The sequence below is a fragment of the Opisthocomus hoazin genome, chromosome 2, assembly GCF_030867145.1.
Source record: "Opisthocomus hoazin isolate bOpiHoa1 chromosome 2, bOpiHoa1.hap1, whole genome shotgun sequence".
Lineage (NCBI taxonomy): Eukaryota > Metazoa > Chordata > Aves > Opisthocomiformes > Opisthocomidae > Opisthocomus > Opisthocomus hoazin.
Window position 1 is genome coordinate 52,316,396 of NC_134415.1, and position 25,736 is coordinate 52,342,131.

Below are 25,736 nucleotides of genomic sequence, written 5' to 3' on the forward strand. Positions count from 1 at the left end.
GCCCTCACGCTGAGGGGCGAAGGGACCCGCCACCCCACAGGCCCGGCCCGGCCCGCAGGGGGCGCCGCCGCCCCCGCCGCAGGGCCCCCTGACGGCGCGCAGGAGGCCCCCCGCCCAGCCCGCGCTCCCGGCGCCGAACTTTACCCGACTTCGCCGCCCCTCGCGCCCCGCCCCCACGCTGCATATTCAGGAGGCGGCCGCGCCCCATTGGCGCGGCCGCGCCCCCTCCCTGTCCTACTGGCCGCTGCCGCCGTCGCTCAGCGGCCGCGACGGGCGGGGCGGGCGGCCGCGCCCCACCGCCTCCCCCACCGGTGACTCAACAGGGCGTGGAGCCTGGGTCCCGCAGCGGCAGCGCAGCCCTCGCCCTCCCCAGGCAGCGGCACAGCCCCAGCGTCGCGCGCACTCATTGTTGCGCCAGCGCCAGGCACCATGGACGAGCTGGACCAGTCTCCTCTGGTCTCCTCCTCCTCCTCCGGGCCAGTGCTACCGCAGCAGCCCCAGTTCAACTACCAGTTCGTGCTCGACGACGAGAAGGAGGAGGAGGAAGAGGAGGAGGAGGAAGAGGAGGACGAAGACTTCGACGAGCAGCTGGAGGTGATGGAGAGGAAGCCCGCCGCAGCCCTGCAGGAGCGGCCGCCGCAGTTGCTGGATCTCGGCGGCCCCGCCGAGCCGCCCCGCCCCGCCGCCCCGGAGCCGCCGCAGCCCGACTGGAGCCCCCCGGGAGCCGTCTCCTCCTCGTCCTCCGCCAGCACGCCGTCCCCAGCGCAGGAGCAGCCCTCGGCCCCCGCCCGGCCCGCTCAGCCCCAGCCGCCCAAGCCCGAGCCCGCCGCCGCCCCCTGGAGAAGAGGGTCCTCCTCCGGCTCGGCTGGTGAGTGCCTCCGCCCCGGGGCCGGGGAGGGCGGCGGCGGCCGGGTGGGGGGCAGCGCTCGTCACGGGCGGGCGCCTCCGCCCGAGTCGCTGCCGCTGCCCCGCCGGGAGGCTCCCTTTGTCTGCCGGTCGTCGGCCGCCTCTTGCGGCATCGCTCCCTCCCCTTAGCCGCGCCGGGGCGCGGCCCCGCCGCAGCTCATGCGGGAAAAAAGGCTCCCTCCCTGCCGCCCCCCCCCCCCTTTTTTTTTTTTTCCATTTCTTCTCTTTCCCTCCTCCCCTCTCTGTTATGCTAATGGCGGCAGGGGGGAAGCGCCGCCCCGGCCGCCGCCTCGCACATGGGCCGCCCGGGGGGCGAGGCCGCCGCCTGGCAACGGCCGCGGTGCGGGGGTGCAGAGCCTGAGGTAACGGCCGCGCCCGCCCCCCGCGCGGCTCCGGCCGCTTTCCCCCGCCCGAGGCGCGATCTGCCTCTGCCCCGTCCCCCCGCCGCCTTCTCCCGGGCAGGGCTCACCCGCACCGCCGGCGCGGCGGCCTCCGGGGCTGGGCGGGGGGCGGCGGGGGGGAGGAGGGACGCGCAGGTGCTCTTAATCTTCAGCCGCCGTAAGCAGATCGCCTGGCTGGGAGCGGCGCTGCCTGCCGCCCTGAACCCGCCTCGCCAGGCGGGGAGCCGGGGGAGAGGTGCGGGCGTGGGCGTCGCTGCGGGCCTGGCAGAGCGTCCAGCCCTGCGTTTCCCTTTGTGGGAGGCGCCGCTCTGCGGCTTCGGGCGGTGAGTCCTGAGTCCCGAGAGAGAAGGTGGACTGGTGCAGTACGCGCGGAAGCGCAAAAGGCGCCCGGGCCGCGCCGTGCTGTAGGTGTGGCGCTCCTCGGCGGAAAACGTCCGCCTGGCGTCCTGCGGGTGCCTCCTGGGGGGGCACGGCTGTCAGCGGGGGATTGTCCGAGGGCATCGTCCCTGGATGTCGGGGTACTCCGAGTTCAGAACTGCTGTAGCGGAGGGCGTGTGTCCCCCCACCCCCGAGCAGTTGCCGGGGTGCCGGAGCCCTTCGTGCGAGGTCTGACCCGGGAGCTGACTCGGCATGACTAATGCGGTGCATGCAGATGGCGATTCTGCCTTCGGCCCTCTTTTGCTTAGTTCAGAGCACAAAAGCTAACTTGAGGCCGTCAGAACAGAAAAGGAACAGATCAAGGTGCCTTACTGACAGGATGGCGCATTCCTACCGTCATTGCTGTTGTCGCATTGGTATGCCGTGTATATTTTAAAGATGCAAGATTTCAGTAATAACTTGATGCCATGGTATGGGTGGGCATGATACTCAAGATTTAATCAAAAAAAGCATCTGGAACAACAACAGAAAAGGCTGGTTGTTAAACCTGAATTTAATTTTGTTGAGGGGGGGAGTTTCACAATGCATTTTGTTTGTAGATGTGCAGCACTTTATGGTTAGTTGTACTGTTCTCTTTCATGAAACCTACTTTTTCTTGTTTCTTTTTGGTGGATTTCTGTGTAGCAAATACACTGAGAAGATTTCCCCCCCCCCCTCCCCCTCACCATTCGGAGGACAGAGGATGACACAAGCTTGCAACAGACTTAAGAGGAGGGATCCTGTATGGTGGGTGAACAGAATTTTTTCTAGGCAGGTTCTCTGAGCAGAGCTCTGGAGGATTGAAGGAGAAGAGAATGGAAGGAATAGGGTCAACCAAATCTTGCTGTTTCTTTGAGAAGCAGAGATAAAAGTGTGATTTCCAGAGCTGATTTTCTCTCTGACCCCTGAAAGATAAGGCAAAGAACACAGTTAATTTCTGAAGTATTTATTTATTAAAGGAGACCTAACTATGTGAAAATTGGGTAGTGTAGCTGAGAAGTGGTGTCAAAGAGTTGTTTTAATTTATCAGTGATGATTAATTTAGAGCTCTGAAGTGGGGACAGGTGTCTCTGGGAGGCCTGGTTTCCAAAGACCAGGTGTTGTAACACATAATGCTCAACTAATGATGGGTTGGAATATTAGAGGCTATGTCTTAAGTGCTTGAAACTACTAGGTGAGAACAAATAGTTTTGACAAAAGCATTGTCTAGTTATGTCATGAATACTTTGGTCCTCTCAGATGCTGGAGTACTTAGTTTTGAGCATGCTAATTATCCATTTAAACGTGAATTATTTTTTAGTTTCAGCACCAGTTGCTAGATACAATACTGTCTCAGTCAAAATATTTAACATGGGTTCAAATTAGTTCACTTGCAGGCTTGCTGTGAAATCAGCAAAATCAATATGATGTCTGCAGCTTGTGGCAGGGTGGCTATGGCATGGATAGCCACGTGTCTGAGATGGTTCCGTCTCTTCTGTACAGTTATGGTTTCATTTACTTTCAGCTCTGTTGTACAAATTTAAGGTACAACCGAAAAATTGCAGTTCACAATCTAGGATACTTTGAAAATTTCTCTTCATATTTAAAATATGAGGCTTGGATTTAGTGAGGGTTTGAGGCAAATAGCTTTGAAATTCTACTTCCAAGAGAAGGAGAAATAGTATTGCATGTAGCAAGTATGTGAAGAATAGTATGGATTCTTTTATCTGAAACAATAGGCCATGGTGCTGCTTTTTGTCAGTATAACAACAGAAAAAAAATATATGGACTACTCGATGGCCCGTTAAAAAGTATTATTTATGTATCTGGAGATGTTGAAAAAAGTAAATGTTTGTAATTACTATTTGTTACGTACTTCTGTCTTCTTAAGAACTGATATAAATATTTGGTGGAGAAGAAAACAAGCAAGAAGACTAGGATAAAACACTCTGCTGGATGTTTTCTTTTTTTCTGCTATTCACTGTTACGTGGGTAGCAAAAACTAGAGTTCTTCTTGAGAGATTACTACTTAAATCTTTGGATTGCCTAAATTTACATACAGTGCAAAGAAAATGAAATTTGAGGTAGTCGTACATGGTAACAGTAACGCACTTTTTTTTTTGCTAGCTGTCCAAAGTAAGATTAACTAATAGGCTATGGTGAGAAGATACCGCTTTCCATCTTCAAAGCCCTAGATCCTAGCAGCACTAGATGCTGCTTTTAAAGGGAGGTCATGTATCACTTTCCTGGAAGAGACTATTGTGTTTTGAAATTAAACTGCACTTACAAGTTATCTGTGTACTAAACCCACCAGACTGGCCACAGGCCAGCATCCAAAAAATAAAGATGTCTCCTTGCGTGTCAGTTGCCTGCAGCTCAGCCAAGGTTCAGTAAGTACACAAATGTTGTGAAAGGCCAGTTTATTAATTAGTCTTGGTTTTCCATTTAGTTTTATAAGACTTTGTTTTAATTCATCAGTGTTGAGGAGAGGTTTCATGAACAGTTTGCTTACGTGCCCACAGGGTGTCAAGCAGAGGTCAGCAGGGATGCCCCAAGCTGTACCAGGAGCACACACACTGTTCTGTGTTAGTTCACCCTCACCAAGCTGACCCCAGCTGCAATATGTGGTGATTGAATGGAGTGATCTGTACCTGGTTCTGCTCACTCTACAGAGTCTGCCTTCCACCCTGCAGTGGGGATATGCGGATCCTGTAATGCGTGTTGGATACAAACTCTAAAGCATCAGATATTCTCCTCAGATTTTTTTTAATTTTTTTTTTTTTTTTTTTTCCTCCTGTGTGGCTCAGTTTTCTGGTGTGCTGCTATGTATGCATAGGCTCAAACAGAGGAGTTAGGTGGGTTTTAAAGATGGAATGCAGCATGACTTGGAAAAAGTGTAGCTGTTGTTGAATACTACCACTGGTGACTTTAATTTGCACCCTTCATTTATTAAAATACATTGGCACTGATCTTCAGTGTTTCTTTGAGATGCAAGACTGTGTTTCTTCCCGAATGTAGTTGGTAAAGCTGTAAGGGAGATGGTCATAACCTAGGTACATCAAAGGTAGAATGTGTTTGGTTGGGGTTTTTTTTTTCCTGTTACACTGTTTCCGTTATAGTGATATATGGGGAGGAGAGTAACCAGCTTGATCTTCATTTTCCTATGTCTTGTTCCCATCTAGTTGAAATCAACAAGGGGTTGTTTTATTTATTTGGTGTCATGTGCATGTGAAGTGTCTGGCACAGTGGGGCCTGCTTCTGTAATTCAGCTGGTATAAGAGTTTCTAAAGCCAAACAGCTATTTCTTCTGTTAATCAGAAGTATGTGTGTGTTAGGATACACACGCGAAGCAAATATACTTTGACTTGCTTTCCAGGATAAAACCACAGAGCTTCCACTTGCCATATAATGGTGTAGCCCTCAGGGAAGTTTTGAATGCTTTGGGAGTTTTTTCCCTTCGAGTTGAAATTTTACAAACCACAAGTTAGGAGACAGTGAAGAACTACTGTGTATTTGCCCCTTTTTTCCCTTCCTCTGTATCTGTACTTAAGGAAGTTTGCAGCCTGTCTGCAAAGTGACGACTGTCTTGTCCACTCTGTTGCATCACCACTGGTGAGCACTAAACCTCTTCCTTATCTCATAGATAACCACTAACAGCAGTACTCCTGTAAGAGTCCATGACAACTTTCAAGCCTCCTGGTCAGTGGTTTTCTCCTGCTGGCTGGTACAAAGTTGCTAGGAAAGCATCAAGTCCTTTCGCAACAGCTGGTCTGCAGATGGCTTAGAATTCAATGGTAGCTGGAACATAAAGGCCTAAGGTCACCAGACTCAAACTTTAGAGCTCACGAGGAGAGCAATAAGCTGTGGTTGTTGGCAACTGGCATGGTGAAAAGACGATCGTAAAGTAGATCCGTGAATAGAAGAATATGATTTCTAAGTGGCTTGCAGATACATCTTGTGTTACTTCAGTAATTTGTAATGCATTTTTCTAGTGTAGCTTTCTGGTTGGTATATCGTGAGGATGTTTTCACTTTTACTTCCCCCTCCCCCCCCCCCCCACTGTCCAGGATGTGGAGGATGAGGATTTTGGAGAGCACTCAATCTGGGAGCCTGGCTACTTAGAAGAAGTGATATAGGCGTCATTCTTCTGACCCTGGAGACCAGTTTTCCTGTACTGTTAGAATCCTGTGGGGGCTTTGCTGCTTTCTGCCCGATTTTGAGGGAGGTTAGTGGTTTTGGCTGCCAGGTTCCATGTCCGTTGTGCCACACCCAACTGCGTGGTGACTGTCACCAGATTAGTCTGGCCTTTGTGTGCTGGGAAGCTACAACTTGAGGGCATGTCTTGGTGTGCTCCAGTTGTGTTTCTTTTGTTTTCTGTTGGTATTTTGAATGAAGTAAACCTTTTTTGGGGCTGGCATGTTACTATAGTAACTAGGAAAATCAGATACCAGAATTAGCAGTGCATAGTTCAATCTGAAAATGCCCTTCAGTTCCTAGATATTTTGTAAGCAAGGAAATAGTTGTTGGTCTTTTGCTGGCTAGAAAATGTAAAGGAGTGTGTAACATACAGATAAATTGTCCTGAGATACTCAGAAATGCTTATGCATGAAGTAGGAGAAAAATTGCGTAACTATCAAGCTGCGTTAGAAACAAAAGAAAAAAACCCTGTTGTTACCAAGTAAAAAACAGTGAATTGTGAGACCTGTTCTAATTAAAACACTAGAGTATGTTTTCATGGTGTTTTTTTGTTTCTTGTTTTATGATCTAAAATAGAAATTACCTCGGTTATGCTTTGGAAACACTGCATAATATTTTCTACTTTGTAAGAGTGTTTTTAGGGCAGCACAGTGCACTTAGCACGCGGATTACTGGACTATAGCCGTATGACGTACGTTTGGTCGATAGCTTTTTGAATTGGTATTCCCATCAAGAAGGATTACTACAATAGCAATAGAATAATGGGCTTATTAATATTCACAAAGTCTGAGAAAATAAATTTATCTCAGTAGAATGTTTTTATCTTTCGAATGGAAATAATCAATCTGCTGCTAACTGTAGCTGTCAAAATATGAAGATTTTAGTTCAAGATGTTTTTAAATTACTGGTCTTCCCCATTGTTTTTCATGTGTTTGTCTCCAGTTATTGCTTTCTGATGTATAAAGAAAGAATGCTTTTAATTTCCCCCCACCCACTTCATGTAGAAGTGTCAGGAATATCAGTTTGACCCTCCCTGGTTTTGCTGGAAGACTTGCTTTGTGTCTTAGGAAAGTACTGTGAACTTCTGCTTGCAGCTTTTCAATGAATGGGGCAATCATGTCATCAACTTCATCGGCTAGGAAGAGTATGTTAATTAAGATCTCTTCAAATAAGACACCAGACTGAGATAAATAGAAACTTTTCTGCTGCCAATTAAAAATGATCTCAGTCTATTAGACGCTGTTGGTTTAACGTCAAAATCCTACTGTTTACCGAGTTGTTAACTGGTTTTTGACAGTTTTTCTCAAACTCTGCTATTCCCTCTTTTCTGACAGAAGATAACATTCCTTAATGCCTGTCCATCTCTGTCCCTTGTGTGTGATAGGGAAATAAATGCCAAGTAAAACAGATGAAAGTATGTGGGAGGCCTTCAAAAGCAGGTTGTAGCTGCAGGACTGAAAGGAAAAGGAACAAGCAATGTCTAGAGGAAGTAGAAACATGTACGTTCTTGTGTTGGAGAAAGATTGCTTCTTTTTTGGTCTTCAGCCAGGTCTTCAAGTATCCATGCCTTCAGCTTGAGACATGCTGTTCAAAGGTCAAAGAGATGAATTTCCAGTGTTTTAAACTCAAGTTTTCTTTAAAAGATCATATCGTTAGATAAGAACATCAGTTTTCCCGTGTGACTTGTGTCTAAGTGACAAAAACTAAAGTGGATAGCTAAAACCTGTGTTGGCCAAAATCTGTTGCAACTCGGGAAGTGCAGTGCTGCTTGATACCTGATCATCTTTGCTGAAGGGGAGGACATTAAGACAGTGTGTGTAACCTTCATGCTCCTTTATCCATTTGATTAAAAGATATTCTTATACAAATGCTGATGGCTGTAATGAATGCCCCTGCTCTCTTTTTTTCTCTTTTGAGATGAAGATACCTTATGCATCAATTTGTTTTTATTTTACAGACTATAAGCTCTTATGTCAGAGGCTTGTCACTCAAGGTAATGTGCTGGGAATGGATGCTGAAAGAAATCAGTAGCATCTGTTCTCCATTCTTTAAAGATTGATTTAGCTAATAAATATATTATTCTCCAATGATGAAGATGCTAATCTAAATACTGCTTAATTTGTTTAATTGTGGAGAAAGGAGGGAAAAATTCCATCTGTACAAATCGGTGAAAGGGAATCTTATGATTGGTATAATCTCCAAAATTAAATTGGATAATGTCTGCATAATGATAGGATGTGCATGGCTGTTTAGACCTCCTGCCTTTGAATAAGTTCTAGTTTAATTATTAGATTTTTCTGCTTTGTGGCACTGCCAGAACTGGAATTTCTGTTTGTTACTTCAACATGTCGTTAAAGAAGCTGGGTCTTAAGGAAGAGTTACTTAGTTCTGGAGGAATTATGATTTTTTTTTTTTTTTTTTTTTTTTCCAGTTTGTTACAGATGTTGCCAAAGACTGAATACTGATCTTTAAAGCCATACCTAGCTGGGCATGTTTGCAATTGGCTAAATTTTTTCTTTCTGCTTCTTTCTTTTTAATTAAATGTATTAAAATAATTTAAATAGGTGAATGTAAATACTGGATCTGTGAATGTTCATATCTGAAGTCATTCTCGATTCATTCTCAGCTTTGCTATTAATTTTATGTATTAAATATAGTTGTGGTTGTGAAGTGGGTAGTTCAAGCCATCAGAGGTGGGTTGTGAACAGATGAAGTTGATTATTGTGGCCACCTGACTTTAATAAAGGGAGGTGCTTACCCACCACCTGCTGCTAACTCTGTAAGAAGGCAGAATTCTTGCAATTATGTCAGTTGATACACTTTGGGGAGAAGGTGCAGGCCTTCAGGGCACAGTTAATCTATGTGGCACTTCTTGTTTTGTGTCACTTACTTCCTCTGTGAGCTTAATTTATACTCAGAAGTCAAATAGTTTATGTTCATTCTTCAGAGGATTTAATTTTCCTCCTGGTGAGCCACTGTGGATTGCTGATCTGTGATGGGTATGTGCATTCTGTTTCTGAGAATTCCTTGTTGTCTTGTTACACTTGGTATAAGAATAATGAAAAGTTTCTTTGGAGCTGACCTGTGTGACTGGTTTTGTTTGTTTACTTTTAGTAACAGAATATGCCAGATAAAATTCTGTCCCTGCTCGGAAGAGCTATAGTGACACTCATATTGCTGAGAGACGTTTAATAGAAAGTGGCATTATAGAACTGTCCTCTGAAATGCTGCTTGGATCCTGTCCATAGTGTTACTGATCAAAATGTTTGGTTGCAAGAGTGAGGTGAGGCTGGCAGTTAAGTGTCTGAAGTATTTAATGGCCTTTTAAAAACACCCTTGTAGTGGGTACTTATTGTGGCAATGTGGGAATTGTAATGGAAAGAGCTGTAATAGAGCCAGAATTAATGTATCTTCCTTGTCCATCTGTTCTTGCTTTGGTTAGCAGTTGGGTATTGCAGGGCACTGGCACTGTCTCTCTTGCTTTTAACTCTGTGCTGATCAAAAGGAGATGAAATGGCATTTATGATGCCTTGGTCGTTTTATGCTTTACGGTATCTGCATTGCTGGATAACTTGCCTCAAATGTAGTTTTTCCAAAAGAGGAAAAGTTGCTGCAAGCTGGACCATGTAAATATGATATTGTAAAAAAAACTTGCTCAAACCAGTTTGGTTATAGGTTTCTGCTTAGACAGTAAGGAAATGCTGCTTGTTGGAGACTTACGTTTCCATAAACAGAATATTTAAAGTGGCAACCATTGGTCAAAATGCTTGTTTTGAACTTGTTCTCTCATTTCATGTTATTTGAAATAGATAAAGAAATCTCCTGTGCAGTACAGCGCAACTTGCTCTGCAAGTGATGCATGATAACACTTTGCAGTAATTTCAATGAAAGCCGGAGACAACCCACAGCTGCCTTTGTTAATAATCACAAGTCTTGGATCCTTTTGTGATCCTAGCTCTGATACCTTCAAGATGTTAAAAATTTAGCTCCTGTTTTCATTTAAATCTTCAGCAATCTCCAGCTTCTGTAGTAGCTTGTATACTTTCTTTGAAGATTTCCAAGTAGTTTACAGTCTGAGTTTCCTAAACTGGAAACTTCTCTTTATAAACTTACACGTATAAATAAAAAGAGGCACATGAAAAAAATCTAATTACTTGCTGTGGCTCTGCAGCTCAATCTAATGATGTGAGAAGATGGTATTAATAGTTAGTGTTCTTTATCCTGAATTCCTTAAATATTTGGCAAAATACCGTATTTAGAACAATTGCATCATAACAGGAGGTGATTTAAATGGAGTTTGTGTAGGCAGCTGATTTTCTCAGGAAATTCTTGTGAAGTTGTGTGCTCTTATTTACTCTGCAGTAGGAAATTAGGCATCCAAGAACTTTACTCTCCTTGAAATCATTTAATTTAACTTTTAAATGGCCAGGTATGTTGTCTTTGACACTTTATACCAAGAGGTAATGATTTACTGATAATACTTTGACATCAGCACACACAGGAGAAAAAAAAAAAAACCTTGATGATTCTTACCTGTGGTTATGAAGTGTGACGGTACTGTACTGGTGTGCAAAAACCTTTTGAGGTTTTTGTAGTTCTTGAATCTAAACGAGTAAAAGTACATGGTAGTACTACGTATGTATGTTTTGCTTAGATAATGGTTTGAGATCAGAAAAGCTGCTTGGGGCAGTCTTCACTGTGGACAAATTAACAACTCAGTGCATTGAAGAAGCAGACTACTTTTTCATGTTGACCCTAGAGGGATTGCTGCAAATGTAGCTTCTTACACTACATATGAGTCGTGTCACAGATGCCATTCCTTTGAGTATAAATTTTGCCCTGTTTCCTTTTGTTGCTCAATATTTATATTAATGAGAGAGGCCCTTCAAAATAAATGTCCCACCGTGGTAGGTCTGTAAGATAAAAGCAGTCCCTGTCTTGTTAGTTAGGTATTTTGCTCATTTTCTAAACATGCAAAGGTGAAGTGGATTCATAAAAACTTTATTTTAGCCAACTGCTTTTTTGTTGTAAGAATAGCGTATGTTCTCCAGGAAACTAATCCAGGCAGTTTTTTATTTTCTGAAGACTGAAACTGCCATCTATCAGCATAATAGAGTCTCCTACCAAAGCTACACTGTACATAGGGATGAAGTTTATGTTGTGTTCATATGTGGAAAAAAAATCTGAATATTTTATTTTCTAATGCTGAGCTCATATGTAAAAATAAGGAGGGTATCAGAACAACAAACCTGCCTTACCACAGGCTTGCTGCTGATGCTTGGAAGGAGTCCCATGTGGGAACAGATAGAAGGGGACATCGGTTACCAAAAATCCAGCAGTGAAGGACAGATGATGTTCTTACCGAGTTTTTAAGCCTAGTCACAGAAAATAAGTCCTCTGCTTTCTGTTGGCACATATGTTTGGGGGAGTGGGATGGAAGGCAGTTTTTTCACAAATTGCTATTCTTGGAATTGTCAGTTTACTACTTTTTCATTTTAAACATTCTTCTGTCTTTCTCTGGAAATCTCTGCAGCTAATTTTACTTTCTCTTTTGCAGTTGTCTGGGAAATCTCTCCATTTATTTCTCTGCTTTTTATCTAAAACTTTGATATTAAAGTTTTATGCTGGTAATACCAGTATCTTGTAAAAACACCAGTTAGTGAGCAATCAGCAAAAATTAAAAAGAGAGTTTAAAGTGATACCTCTGTCATGCTGGTGCCAGGTTTTTTATTTTTAATCAAAACTGAAATCTTGTTGGTGAGCTTATGTTTTAACTGAACCATATTCCAAAGTTCATGTTAATGGAAGGAGAAGCTACAAGGTTGGTTGTGGGTGTCTCTTGGGGGGGGGGGAAGAGATACTTAATTTTCAAAAAGCCAAGGTAAAATTTGCAGAGTATTTTTGGTTAAAAATAGGAATGCAATCAGAATGAATCACTTTGTACATCACTTTGTTTTGTTGTTCCTTAAATGATTTTCCTTTCACATTAGGGGGATATGTTCATATATGTGCATATTTAAAAACAAAAACCCAAAATAAAGGCCAGAGGGGAGTGTGCTGGTGAGCAAAACTTAACTTTCTCTTGTGTTAGGCACTAACAGCAGTCATTGGTTTGGTGATATGTGGGTGCATATGTTTGAATACAGTATTCGTATTTTACTGAATACTATAATATCACCTGGGCAAGGTTGAGTCTGTCCATGCTCTTTAAAAACTGTTGATTTGACTAGTTCAGTAACGAATGTAGAGTAATGCCATTTACAAATAGGAAGTCTGTCTTTCTCTTAACTGTAATGCTGAAGGTAGGTTATTAACCTGCACAATTACGGATTTGGGGCAGATGAAATTTGGACTGAAGACTATTTTTTTTTCCTGGAAATTTAGCGTTGATTTCGAGGTCTCATTCTTCTGTATTTCTTGAAACAAAAATCTGTCTTCTGATGGAAGCAGTAGTTGAGCAGTTCATCTGACTGAATTAATTTTTTTTGTTGCAATTTGTAAAAACTGAAGACAACTTTACTTAGATTTTCATTATATCTTTCGGTGAAGCTTTGCTGTAGCAAAAGCCACTTCATAAGTCAAGAAAGGAGTTTTGAATATGCACCTTTACTTGACAATAATCTTGCTTAGAGCTTGATATATTCTGATGCATTTTTACTTGATTCTAGTAGTAGTGTACTACTACTTTGTTTCAATCACCTAATTTCTGCCGTTAATATGCAAATAGGAAGTCACCCTCGGTGATCTATCCTCCTCACACTTTTACAAATGAAGTTGCTCCACTAGACATAGTACTTTATTACAAAATCTAGTACGTTTGTTTTCAGCCGTTACCAGTGCTACCACTTGCGCAATGGGTGAGAAGAGGCAGCCGGTTCTCCAGAGTGCTCTGCAAGTGTTGGCTGAAGAAGCTTGCCTTTGAGCATGGGCAGTCTTGCTGCATTTTTTTATTTTTTTTTTCCTCTTGTCTACCAAAGCACCCACAGAGTTCTGTTTCTGAGAGGTTTCTACCTCCAAAATGGGACGTGAGGATTCTTCAGTGTAAATGTAATTGCTGGAAAAAACACCATTCCTTTCACCATGTCATTTGAATTACAATATGAAGAAAATAGGTGTTCATGTGCTCCCAGTTAGCAGTTATGCTGATGTGGGAGTTGTAGAGGTCCTACTCTCTTCTCCCTACTTGCCTGGAGGTGTTACACAGGGCCCACAGCAGAAAAAGTCCTTGTATGTTCTTCCTTTCAGCAGGGAAAATGCTGTTCGGATGTGTGTGGAGGGAAGGTGGGTGGTTCTCCTTGGCTGGTTAGGAAATACTGCTTTTATGTAATCACTTTTCACACTCCAGCTCTGTGTGGAAAATAAAGTTTGGGTGTGGGCATAATATCCTTCCATTAAGAGAACCTGGGAATTCAGTGACTGGTGTAGCTATTGTATGTTTCTGTGCTGAGTAAATGGAAGCCAAACCTGGGAAGGAGTTTCTGTGTTGTACTGTCTTAATGGAGCACTGAAAAATCAGTGCCCGTGCTCCTAAAAGCAGTGTTCCTCACCAGAAAGTGAAAGGCTGCTCTCTGGGGTTGGGAAGTATTGAGCAGATTTCAAGTCTAGAATTTTTGGTAGAGATTGCAGTTGATCTTTGGACACCAAATGTACTGCACCTTCAGGGACTTGTACATTTACCTTTTCACTTTCTTACCGCGGTGGACTCTGCCTTGGGTTGTCCTTCTTTTATTTCTACATTTTTCAGTACCTCCACTCCATTGATTTGTTCTTGGTTTCCCTGTGGTAGCCTTTTCTGTTGGGCTGTCAGATATTTATAAGCATTTATTAGGTCCCCTCTCAGCCTTCTCTTCTTCAGGCTGAACAAGCCCAGCTCCCTCAGCCTCTCCTCATAGGAGAGATGTTCCAGTCCCCTCACCATCCTCGTAGCCCTCCGCTGGACTCTCTCCAGTAGCTCTTCATCTTTCTTGAACTGGGGAGCCCAGAACTGGACAGAGTACTCCAGATGAGGCCTCACCAGGGCAGTGTAGAGGGGAAGGAGAACCTCCCTCGACCTGCTGGCCACACTCCTCTTGATGCATCCCAGGATCCCATTGGCCTTCTTGGCAGCCAGGGCACACTGCTGGCTCATGGTTAACCTGTCGTCCACTAGGACACCCAGGTCCCTCTCCACAGAGCTGCTCTCCAGCAGGTCCTCCCTGAGCCTGTACTGATGCATGGGGTTGTTCCTCCCCATGTGCAGGACCCTGCATTTGCAGGGCATGCAGAGTCAAGCATCTCCTGAAATAAAGAGCATACAGTGATTCTTGGCAGTGTGCGGGTGGGTTTGTCTTTATATTGTGACAGGAAGTGTAGGTTGTGAGGAGGCTTGATTTTTGGAAAACTGCTAGTAGGATTAACTTGAGTGAGCCAGACAGGTCATGAGTATCTTGAAGTGCCATTGCTTTTGCAGAAAGTCATGGTTCAATGCCAAAGCAAAAATTACCTTAATGCCTTGCTTTACTGGGTTATTATGTACGTGCTGCTTGGTCTACTGTATTTCTCACTTTTTGCCTTTAAACTTTCAGAATCAGTTGCTTCTAATTTTCTTTGCTTTTAGTTGAAAAAAAAAATTCTTTTTTGGTACTACATTGTGTTCAGGCAAATAGGAAAAACTAAAGATTGTTGATGTCTCTACTAGAAATTCAAAATCTAATTGAAATGCCTTAATACCGTTTTGGACTTTACTAATACCACTGGTGTAAATTGCAAATATTCTTTAACAGACTTAGTTTGAAAACTTTATGCACTCTTCAGAATGAAATATACTTACCTAAATGTTACTATTTTTACATTAATGCCAACAGGCCCCAATGGACCTGGGGAAAAATATTGCTGCTGACACAGAAGTCCAGAGAAGGACTGGTTTTGATTTGCCTGGTACCTAATGATGGCTGGTATTGCTGCTTCTAGACTGTTTTTTTTCCTTAAATGCTTTGTGCAGCTTAGTAAAATGTCGTAGTTGTATGCTTTTACTTCGGAGTGTGTGCGGTATGAAACTCTGGGATTGCCTGGCTTCTCACCATCGTGCATTCGTGAAGGAAGGTGGCTCCTTTAGCTTAGGAGAAGGGTGTCTTTCCTTGTATTTACTCAGTTATTTGAATGGAAATTGGAGAGCTGGGATTGTGAAATATTAGGGCTGAAACAAATTCAGCAAAGCAAAATGTGCCCCTTGGATCATGCTAAAGAAGGCTTTAAAAATAATACCTTAATTTGGAAGCTTGTCTGCATTATAACACAACAAAAATAATAAACACATAAATATAAAGCGAATAGTACAGTCATTTACTGTTACTAGCTTTATCAGCATGCCTGATGAGTGGTCTGTTTGTGGGGAGTTTCAAAGCTTACTTTTGTCATTGTAACTTTTCACAATTTTTGGTTGAGTCCCCTTATTGCTGTTGTTCTCATGCAAGTTAGTTGGCGTCAGAAGACCCTCTGACAAAGTGAGCTGATTAAGAACAGTGTGTTGATGTCAGTGGTAGGTGTGTGGGTTTTTTTTTTCCTAGTGCTAGGGCCGCTGTAGCTGCTCAGTAGTATGGAAGTTTGGAAAATGAAAATAGCGTAGCTACTGTGGTGTATCTTATCTTAAGATTGGTCCCTGGCTTGGAGGGTGGAGATCCATCAGTTGCCTCAGTAAAGATCCCATTGTAAATGGAGAATTCTGAGCATTGCCTCTCCCAAATTACCTGACTTTTATCTATTTCTGTGTTTCTCTGTGGGTGCAGATGTTGGCTATGGATCTGTTCGATTTACTGGGAACTGACTACTTGTGTGCTTTCTCCCCTCTTCAACCTAGGCTTTACTTCTGCTGAGGTTATTTGTTTGTTTTTCAGATGAGACCCTTTTTGCTCTTCCTGCTACATCTGCGCCTCTGATGCACTCCTCTGCAGGCAAGTTCTTTCTGCTCACCTTTGTCTGAATACATCCTGCATTTCTGATCTTGATCTCATTAACTCCTTCCAATTAGTCTGCCTTTTAGTAAAAGTCAGCATGGGTCCAAGAATAGCGTCTATCACATTTTTCAGTTTTGGCTTTTCAGTTATCTGTTCAAGATTTTGATACGTATACATTTCTTTGTGGTAAACTGTTCTATACACAGGCTACAGCCATCTGTGAATTCTTGGACCCTTGATGTAGGAGAGAAGTTGATACTGTTAACACATCAAAGCATAGTTGCTTTACTGACTTAGCAGAAAGATTTAGTCCATAGTAACTTTCTATGGTGTTTTATATAAGTAAGATTTGTACCTGCAGTATATATTTAGTGGTTTTTGTTAGCTATACTGTCCACCAAATTCCCATTTAAAAAAAATAAGTGTCCAAAGAAGACTTCTTACTGGCACGCACGTTTGTGCATATGTTTTTGCACAAGCATACACACATACCCTCTCTCTCTCACCTTGCTACCCCACGCTCCCTCTCTCACTTTGTTAATATTGCCTGCTGTACTTGGATGCTCTGTACTTGTCTGGCATCTTCACCTTTACTGTGATCTTTGCGCTGCATCAAGTTGCTGCTTCTCTACACTGTTGCATACTCCCCTGCTAGAAGAGGTGAAATAGAATAGCATACTTTAACTGATAATTTGTTTTAATGGCTGATGGTATTTATGGTAGAACTTGGAAAAACCTCTTAATAACTAACATCATGTGAACCTGTCATGAAAGTTTGCATTGACTTTAAGAGCACTTGCATTCTCTAACTTTCCTTTCTGTCCATGGTCACAGAAAAAGTTATGGACTTGCAGGAGCAGCCAGGTAGCACTAAGTCGATTGGTCAAGAGGATTTTACTGCAGTCCCGCTTGATACTGCTCCTTCTCTTCCCTCCTTCTCTCCTATCTCAGCTGATCCCTTTAAAGAGCACGCAGCCTTTGATGCACTCTCAGATGGATTACCTGCAAGAGGCATTTACAAAGAAAATGCAAGTGATGTTTATAAAGAAACTATGGAAAATGCAAGAAATCCATTTCTTGCAGAGGGGAATGAAAAAGACATTTCAGAAATGAAATACTCGGAACCCCCATTTGCTAAAGCAGAAGCAGCCATTTTATCTCAAGCTACAGAAGAAACACAGCTAGAGGGCCCTAAAGAATTACCTAATCTGGAGAAAATGCCTGCAGAGCAGCTCAAAATGTCTCCAGAAACTCCTCAGGATTTGTTTGAGAAAAATGAGGAAGATCTCTCTTATAAAAAAGACAAATACAGAGATGGTGACCGTGGTGAGAAGGGGGCATTGAAAGAAGACCCTCTTAGAAGGGAAGAATATGCAGACCTCAAACCATTTGAGCCAGTGTGGGAAGTAAAAGGTGCTAGTCACGGACTGAGCAGTGTGAGAGAGGGTGTTGGAAGTAAGATAGATGCCAAACTAGAAAGCAGTTTAGATGAGAAATATGGTGTAGATAAGCTGAATGTGCAGAAGGATTACGAAAGAGAGAGTGAAGGCAGCACTGAAGATCATTCTTTCCCAAGTACCCCAGAAGCTGTAAAAGAATCTTCACAGACTTACATCACTTGTACTAAATTTGAATCGTCTGCAAGTCCTGATGGTAACAAAGTCAAATCTCTTTCTCCACTAGAGGAAGGCACTTCAGAAAATAGAACTGATGATGAGAAGAAAATTGCAGAAATGAAAGCTCAGACGAGCGCAGAACAAGGTGATTTTAGCACTCAAGCAGCTGGCAAGCAGGAAGGCCAGGAAGCTGACTATGCTAAAACAGAGAATATATCAACATCTGACACTGCAGCAAATATGCCTGAAGGTCTTACTCCTGATCTAGTACAAGAAGCATATGAAAGTGAAATGCATGATGCGGCATGTACAAAACTTGCTTATGAAACAAAGATTGATTTAGTTCAAACCTCTGAGTCAGTACAAGAGACTCTGAAACCCGTGACACAACTCTGTCCCTCATTTGAGGGATCGGAAGCTGCTCCATCACCAATATTGCCAGATATTGTTATGGAAGCCCCACTGAGCACTGGGACTGCTGGTGCAGAAGCATCTGCTGCGCAGCTCGAAGCTTCCCCATTAGAAACATTTATTCCTACTGCTAATTATGAGAATGGAAAAGAAGAAACTGAAAAACCTCCCTTATACCAAGAGGCAGTGAACATACCAATGATGCAGGCCCAAGAAGCAAAAGAGGCATTAGCATTTAAAAAACCTGATCGTGAGAGCAGCGCCAGTCCTGAAGATATAGAAACTCCGTATATATCTATTGCATGTGACTTAATTAAGGAAACAAAGGTCTCTGGTGAATCTGCTTCTCCATCCTTTACAGATTATTCAAAGACACCAATAACAGAACGTGTTTCTCAGGATGTGCCTGAACACAAGGAACTTGTTGAAAAACTGTCTCCACAGTTTGGAAAATCTGAATTGTTTAATAGCCAGGTGATACCTGACTTTACTGAGAAAGGGGGTGAAGATCCATCTCTCGTATTCAGAAGTAAATCAACTGAGAATATTGTCACTGATGACGAACGTGAGGAACGGCTGGTGGATTCAGTAGCTGCCATCAGCAAGCCTTATCTGGAGTCTTTCCAGCCTGAACTGGACTCTTCCAAAATCGTTGCTGCTCTGTCATCTGAGCCAATACCTACCAAAATAGCCAAGGCAGAGAAGATTCCTCTTCAGATGGAAGAGCTGAATGCTGTGGCTTTTTCAGCTGATGTATCTGTTGCTACAGAACCAAAAACAGCAGACAACAAAGCTCTGTCATCCGTGGAGTCTTCCCCAGTCTCAGTGGAAGAAGACTTCGTGATGTTAGCTCATCCTAAAACTGCTGCTGAGTTTGTGGTGGAAGACACTGATGAAGAAGTAATGCACAAAGGTGAAAATGAACAGATCAGTAAGGCGATCCAAGGGGAGAAGAGGCAGTTGCCTTGCCCAGAGCTACCCAGTGATCTGTCTGTAGAGAATGTAGAAGTAAGAGCGGAGGAAGATACTAATGCCTTGAAAAAGTCCTTGGAGACGGTGGACAGAGAAGTGCCTGAAGTATCCATGATGTCCTTACCGGCCACAGATACCTCATCTTTATCCACTGAAAAAGAGATAGTCAGTGTAGTAAAACCAGAAGCTTTTGAGAAGGAAGCTGAGCGAGAAGCTGCTTCTGTTAAAGAAAAGGAAAAACCTACTGCTGTATTTTCAGCAAAGCTGAATAAATCTTCAGGTAATCTGTGTATGCTGTCTTGCAGTTCACTAATCTGCATAATTCTTTAGCTAAACTTAAGCATGTCATGACTTCATCTTTTTAGGTTGCTTTCTGTAAATTTGTCTATGGGACGAGGATAACGGAAAATGTTAGTGCCTGCACTTTTACCTTTTTCGTACTCTGATTGCTTTAGTGCTTTTTATGTTTATCAGGGATGGACTCAATGTCTCCAGTTTTCTCCTGCTGGTGATCTGTTGATACAGAAATAAGTCACTACTCACTGCAAGCTCTTCTGTGGTTGTCTACAGGCTGGGCGTTAGGTGGTCTTCTAAACTTGCACTTAATATGTGATAGTAAGCCAAGGATGGTGTTTCAGTCTGCTGTGTGTATGTGATTTGAAGAGGTGTTTGTTTCTTTTCATTCACAGTTCAGACATTAGACTTTAAAACATAGGACAATACCCTTGCTGCTACTGTGTGTGTCTGGAATCTGGAAAAGAACCTGTGCATCTCCACTTATGTGACTTGCAGCTTGCATCAGAGCAAGGCCACTGGTTTAAAAGTAGTGCATATGAGGAAGCTTAGTATTCAGGTTACTAGGAAAGTGGCCATTAAGAAGTTGAGTATCCTGCAAACATGAAAATCGGTTTATACACAGCACAGATACTAATTTCTATTTCTCTTTTCAGGTGGGGCTTGTACTTCAGTGCAATTAGTTTTTCTTCTAGTACTGTGTAGTTAGAAGTAGCAAAAAGTTGAAAGAAGGGTAAGACCATTGTTGTGTTGCATTCTGTTCTCTAAACTGAATGCCTTGTGGAGTTCCAGCTCTTTTAGACTAGAGGAGTACTTTGCTTTCTGATATCACAGTACTCTGGTGCTGCTTAAGTATTGCACCAGAAGTGTTCCCACTAAAAACACCTGCTGTGGAAAGCACAATGACTCTGTTCTAAATAGAAAAACAAATGTTAGTTTGATACAGTATTAGTATATTTGTGCAGTAGCTGCATTCTACAGTTCATAAAATACTGCATTCCTAACATGTCTTCTGCATCAAATGTATTTTGGAAAGGAATAACAGGTGTATATTGAAGGGAACATTAAGGTGTTGGTGCAACTGAAATAGGGTTTGGAAAATAAGGTAGAAGATACAGCTTTTATATTTAACTTTACATAATAGTTGCCATTCCTCCTGTCCCACCACTTCTAGACGTACAAGTAGGCAGAAAGGAGAGTTGCCCATCTCCCTTCTGATGAAATTTTAGTGATACCTGCACTGTTACAACACTGTGTTTGTGTTCTGTGAAGAGTCTGCTCCTTGCACCCAGGCTTCCAGCATATAGTATGGCCTAGAGAACAGCTACTGTGTATCTTGTACTTCATGTCAAAGAGTTAATTGCTTAGGATTACTTTAAAAAACCCTGAACATTACAGTTGGTATAATAGCTTTTTTGTTAGTTGTTTTTTTTTTTTTGTTGGGGTTTTTTTTGTTAGTTTGTTTTTTTTTAACAGGAAGCCTTTGCATGGATGTAGCAGACCTGGGGAGGCAAATCACTGCCTTGGGAAGAAAGACTCCTACTTTGGGTCTGACAAGGACACAGCTGCTGCTCTTCTGTCTATGGCAAACTGCCTGAGAAGCTGCACATAAAACCATTTGCCATAGCAGGAGAGGAGAGAGTTGAACAGTGCCTTCATTCTCTTATCGAGTGGCACAGTGCTGGGACAGGACATGCATCTGTCCAGCAATGGTGTTAGTTGAGGGGCAGGAGACAGGCCAGGCACAGGGCTGCGCTGAAGGTGTGGGAAACTGGGCAACTTTCTACAGTCTTTCTGTCAGTGTGCTCACTTAGTAAAGCAGTTGCAATTTTCCTTTTTGACGTGCTGTGTTGTTTGGGAGGAAAAATGTTTTTGTGGGGTTTTTTTTTTTTTTTTTTTGCTTTATTCTGGAGGAACGCTTTCTCAAAGCTAAATAGATGACAATACTAACGCAAAAATGTGGTTCATTTTTTCTAGATTTTTCTTCACAGTCTGTGCTGTTTACTTTTTTGCTCGCTGCTGCTGTCTTATAGAATACAGAATTGGACTTCGGAGACCTGCCTGAAGAGTCTAATCAGAAGCCAGGAGCAAAATCGGTTGTCTGCTTTTAATATCATAGGACTTAAGCACAATTTCAGAGTAGCGTTGAAGAACTAACACATACACTTGTCTTTCGCGCTCTCAGAAAGGAGGGATAATTCATCACAAGGCCAAGAAGTGGATCCATGCATGTGTTTGGCCTTCTGGATGTACCTTTATTGTGTGGGTGTTTTTCTCTCTCCCATCAGTGGAACTGAAAGAGATTTTACTGTACCTCGAGACTGCTGGAAATCAGTTGGTGTGATTGTATAACTGATGCTTGTTAAAACATTAATCTGAACTGCCTTATTGGTGCACTTAAGTAAGTGTTCAAGAACCTTAATTTAGCAGTGCTATTTCTTGAAAGCTAACCTAAATGGCAACATATCTATGTGTACCTAAAAGTGTAACTTCCAACAGTCCCAGTGGACTGCAGGGAGCTAACAAACTCTAAAAGGGTTGCAGATTTGTTTTTAAAACTCCACCACTCTGATGAAGCAAATGTAAAGCTCTGAACAGCCTTGTGAGTAGAACAGGGTTTGTTTCATGCTGCCCAGCACACCCTTGGGTAACTTGTTTTATTTTTCAGTGGTACCAGACCACACGGACCTTGTACTTTATAGCTGCACAAGATTAAAAAACAAACCAAAACAAATTCAGAACTGTAGTTAACTATAAAGAAACCCCCACCTTGTAAGATGCTCGTATTATAACAGTTTCAGCAGCAGCTACCCCCTGTTTTTCCCCCCTTGCAATACCAACAATTGCTACCGTCCTGGACAAAGATAATTTGTGGTTTGTTTTTTTTTCTTTTCATCTTTTTTCCTTCTCACTACATGCTGTAGTTAGCTTCCTACCAAATAACCCTGCTGCTTCACTCTCACCAGACTTCAGAATACACACTTCTGATCTGCATAAAAATTCTGCATATTAAGATGTGACTTCAGAGTGGATGTTTTCTGATTGTTCAGATGCTGCTGACCTGTGCCGCAGCCGGCACAGCTCCTGCTTCTGCCAGGGCTTGTGCTGGTGGGGTGTTATGCTGGAAGTCAAGTTTGAAGGCGTATTGATAAAAAGGGGGCTTTGATGCCATCTAGTGTTTGTGCATGAACTGTAACTCCAGTATACTACCTTTCAGAGGACTGCATCCCAGGTTTTGAGAAACTGAGCTGTTGAAATTAGTTTAATAGTCTTAGAGTTGAAAAGTAGGTATATGTATTACATATCTTAGCACTTCTGTTGGACAGACTTTCTTCACTGATAACCCCTTATTTACTTTTGGATAGAGATCATTGTTTCTCTCAAATAGGCTACAAAATCTTTCCATAAACATTTTTTGATCAGTGGAACGTGGAGGATTTTATATTGCCAAATTACAAAAATCAAAGTATATTTTAGAGACCCCAAAATCTAAACCTCTGACCACAACAGAAAGTTGTGTACCAGAAAACTGGCAATATAAATCTCTCAGGATATTAATGTTGAGCATTACAATGAGATTTAAACATGGCTTTGAGCTCTTGACTGTCAAGGTATCAGTTTCACAGGGAATCCTTGTTTCTTGGCACTTTTGAACAGCAGGTTCTGTAGATGTTTGTTTTGGATTAAATTTTACGAGTTTACGGATCTCTTGTTTTCATACATGCTACAGGGTAGTCTGAATTACAGAAATGCAGCTAATTACTAATCTGTTACATTTCCCAGATTTTCTTGAGGGGGCAAATTCAAAGGTGAAGTCCAAGTGGGAAATGCACTACGAGAGGGTGGCCGAGTGGTAGTAATGATGCAGCTCTTTTTACTGCCGAATCATGGTGGCAGAAAGAAAGTACTTCCTGTGGTTCTGTAACAGCAAACCAGGTCATTACAGTTATGTGAAGCTTAAAAGAAGTTAGAAATGCTGCTTTATGCCAGCAGTATAAACCCATATGGTTCATTTCTGTTAGTTTCCGTATTTGTAGTTAGTTAAATAGAGCCATTCGGCAGATGGGAAGTGTTTGGTTTGGTTTTGTTTGTTGTTTTTCTCTGGGGGAAAAAATACATTGGAATGCTGAGGGAGTTTTTTTCAGGAGCAGATTATTTGTAAAATATAATTCAACATAAAACCTTGTTTTAATTTCATCTGATTGTATTCTTAGATTTGATTGTTCGGGTATTCTTTTATGCTACCAGGTAAATGGAGACTTCTGTTACAGGGTGGGGAGTTCGAGAAGGAGTAGGAAGAATTAGGAAAAAAAACCCAAAACCTTGAGTGAAATTTTTCTGAACAAAAGACCTAGACCGGCTGTGTTTCATTACATCTCACATTGCCCCTCTGGCAAGGCAAAGGCTTGTATAGCTAAGGCTACTAAGAGAGCAAGGCCTTTGGGCAGTTAACTTGCAGATTGGCAGAATTATGGAGAAAACAGAGCATTTGTGGGAAGTTACCAGCTTTTCCTGAAGCACAGAGAAGTGAAAACAGCATTGAGTGAGGCTTCAGGTGAGAGCAGGATTGATGAGGTAGTCATCCAAAATGCTCTTCTGTGGGATGTGAGGAACATTATTCAGGGCAAAAATGCTCCATCTGCTCACGGTGATTTAATATAAGCGTAGTAAAGTACTCACCCTGCAGACATGCAGCCCCTTTGGGTGTAGGTGCATCAGTAGAAGAACATGTTTAGAATTGATTGCATCTAGTTTAATTGTCTGGATGACTTTATAATACCATCACGTAAGTAGCCTGTTGGATATTTTTTGTTTAAAAGTTGATGCAGAAACAGGCTTGCAATTTCCCTAATGAGTTTATACAGAAGTTTGTTTATAGTGCTGGTACTCAGTTTGTATGTGGAGTAGGGTTACATGGGTGTATCTTGCCTGAAATAAGAGGTACAAGTGCAGAGGGATACAGACTTCATTTTAGGTATCACTTGCATTGAGTTGTAAGAGTAAATGCAGAGTATGGAAAGAGGAGGATCTTCAGGGCAGGGAGAAACTCCATTGGAGGGAGTTAGTGGTTCATTCGAGATGGGACGATAGGGACTGGTAATGCAGCTGCTGGCATGGCTGGGCTGCCTGTTTGTCCACGTTCTCTGGCTGCTGTGGATGTGCTGTTGCTGCATGTGTGGTGACAACAAAATGTCTGTTCAGGAATGTTTTTAATATTTTAAGTATGTAACATGAAGAATATAAAACAGAAATGAAGAAGCTTTAATTTTGTATCTTTAGAAATTGACAATTAACGGAAAGAACTTTCTGAAAGCATTAGGTTTTTGACTAATGTAGTGACAATGCAGTCATCCAAACAAATGTGGGGGAAGAATCACAGATTTCGGTGGTTTCCAGTTGATCTTCAGAATTTCAGCTCAGAGACAGCAACAGATTTTCAGATATGTTTTGTACTTCTTTGTATAGTGAACTTTTGAAATTTTTTTACACTATGATGTTTGAATACACACTTCCCATTTCCCTCCTATAATGTGTGTTTTGATTTACACGTTGAAATAGTGAATGAAATGCATATCTTTGTAGAAGTTAAAAATGTATGTAACTGGTCTTGCTGTCAAAGGAGGCCTTAAATTTATGTAGCAATTGAAGCAACAAACAGGGCTTTTGGGTAACTTTTTGGTGATCTTTCTTGATGTAAGATTTTCTGGTTTAATGAAAAGTAAAAATGTCTATTTAAGGACTGAATCAGAATCTCCGTCCTACCCCATCTACAGTTCTTTTGTAGAAATGTGCGAATGTCCTTTTTTAGTTCTTTAGAAAATGATGTATCAAATTCTTAAGAGGTTTTGGAGCAATGCAGGGGAGTTTTTAGCATTTTATTGTCAGCACCAGATATTAAGGAGAGGCTCCAGACTGGAAGAGTAGTTGTAGTTTTTTCTTGTTTTTATTTAAATGAAGGGAACATTTAGTTGTTAGGTCTGTAGCTGACAACACAGGATGCTGATGTAAAATAAAAAAAGGAAGATGTTTGGCTGTAGGAATTGGGTAGAGAGAGAGAATTGTTCTGCTCAAACCTCCATTTAGACAAACACCACTGAGCAGTTCATAAGGGCTAAAGATGCCAGCAAAAAGAATTCTTGCGTTCTTTGAGCCTCTTGCTTTTGTTACAGGCACAGAAAGGGTCCTATTCTGTTTTCCTTCAACCGTTTTTTTTAAAAGGGCGAGGTGTGTTACAAAGATGTCTCTGTTAGTCTTTTAGACAGACGTTTGTTTAAAGAAAATGAGGGGAAGGTGTGTATCTAGGAGACTTACAAACATGCTTTAACCGTTGTTTGAAAAGCAGCCTGTTTAAAGCTTGTCTGGTGACTACTTCTAGTTCCAGTCCACTGTGAAAAGCCGCTTAGGGCGGTTCAGCTTTTGTTAGCCTGCGCTGAGCCTTGCTGCACTGGCGTTTCCAATGCACGGGCATTTTCAATGCGCTGCTGCTGCTCTGCGGGGAGAAGCCATCTCCCTTCGTGCCAGCAATTTCTCTCTACGCCTTGCGTCTTTTCGGTTCTTTTGGCAAGCAGTGAGAAGCAAATGGCTGCGCCGGTCGGGGATTGCGTTTTAGT

The 25,736-nt window shown here is 42.4% G+C and overlaps 1 protein-coding gene across 4 annotated transcripts in view; it reads left to right on the plus strand.

Moving 5' to 3' along the window:
• The first annotated feature begins 299 nt into the window (after positions 1–299).
• Positions 300–25,736, plus strand: part of RTN4 (reticulon 4) — a 47,146-nt gene continuing 21,709 nt past the window's right edge. The window contains exons 1-3 of one of the 4 annotated variants that reach the window (XM_075413621.1): positions 300–868; positions 15,773–15,829; positions 16,667–19,111. In XM_075413621.1, the coding sequence (XP_075269736.1) occupies positions 430–868; positions 15,773–15,829; positions 16,667–19,111 (2,941 nt within the window). In that variant the 5' untranslated portion in view covers positions 300–429. The remainder of the gene's footprint in view (positions 869–15,772; positions 15,830–16,666; positions 19,112–25,736) is intronic. The other 3 variants (XM_075413622.1, XM_075413623.1, XM_075413624.1) reach the window with 3 other exon arrangements.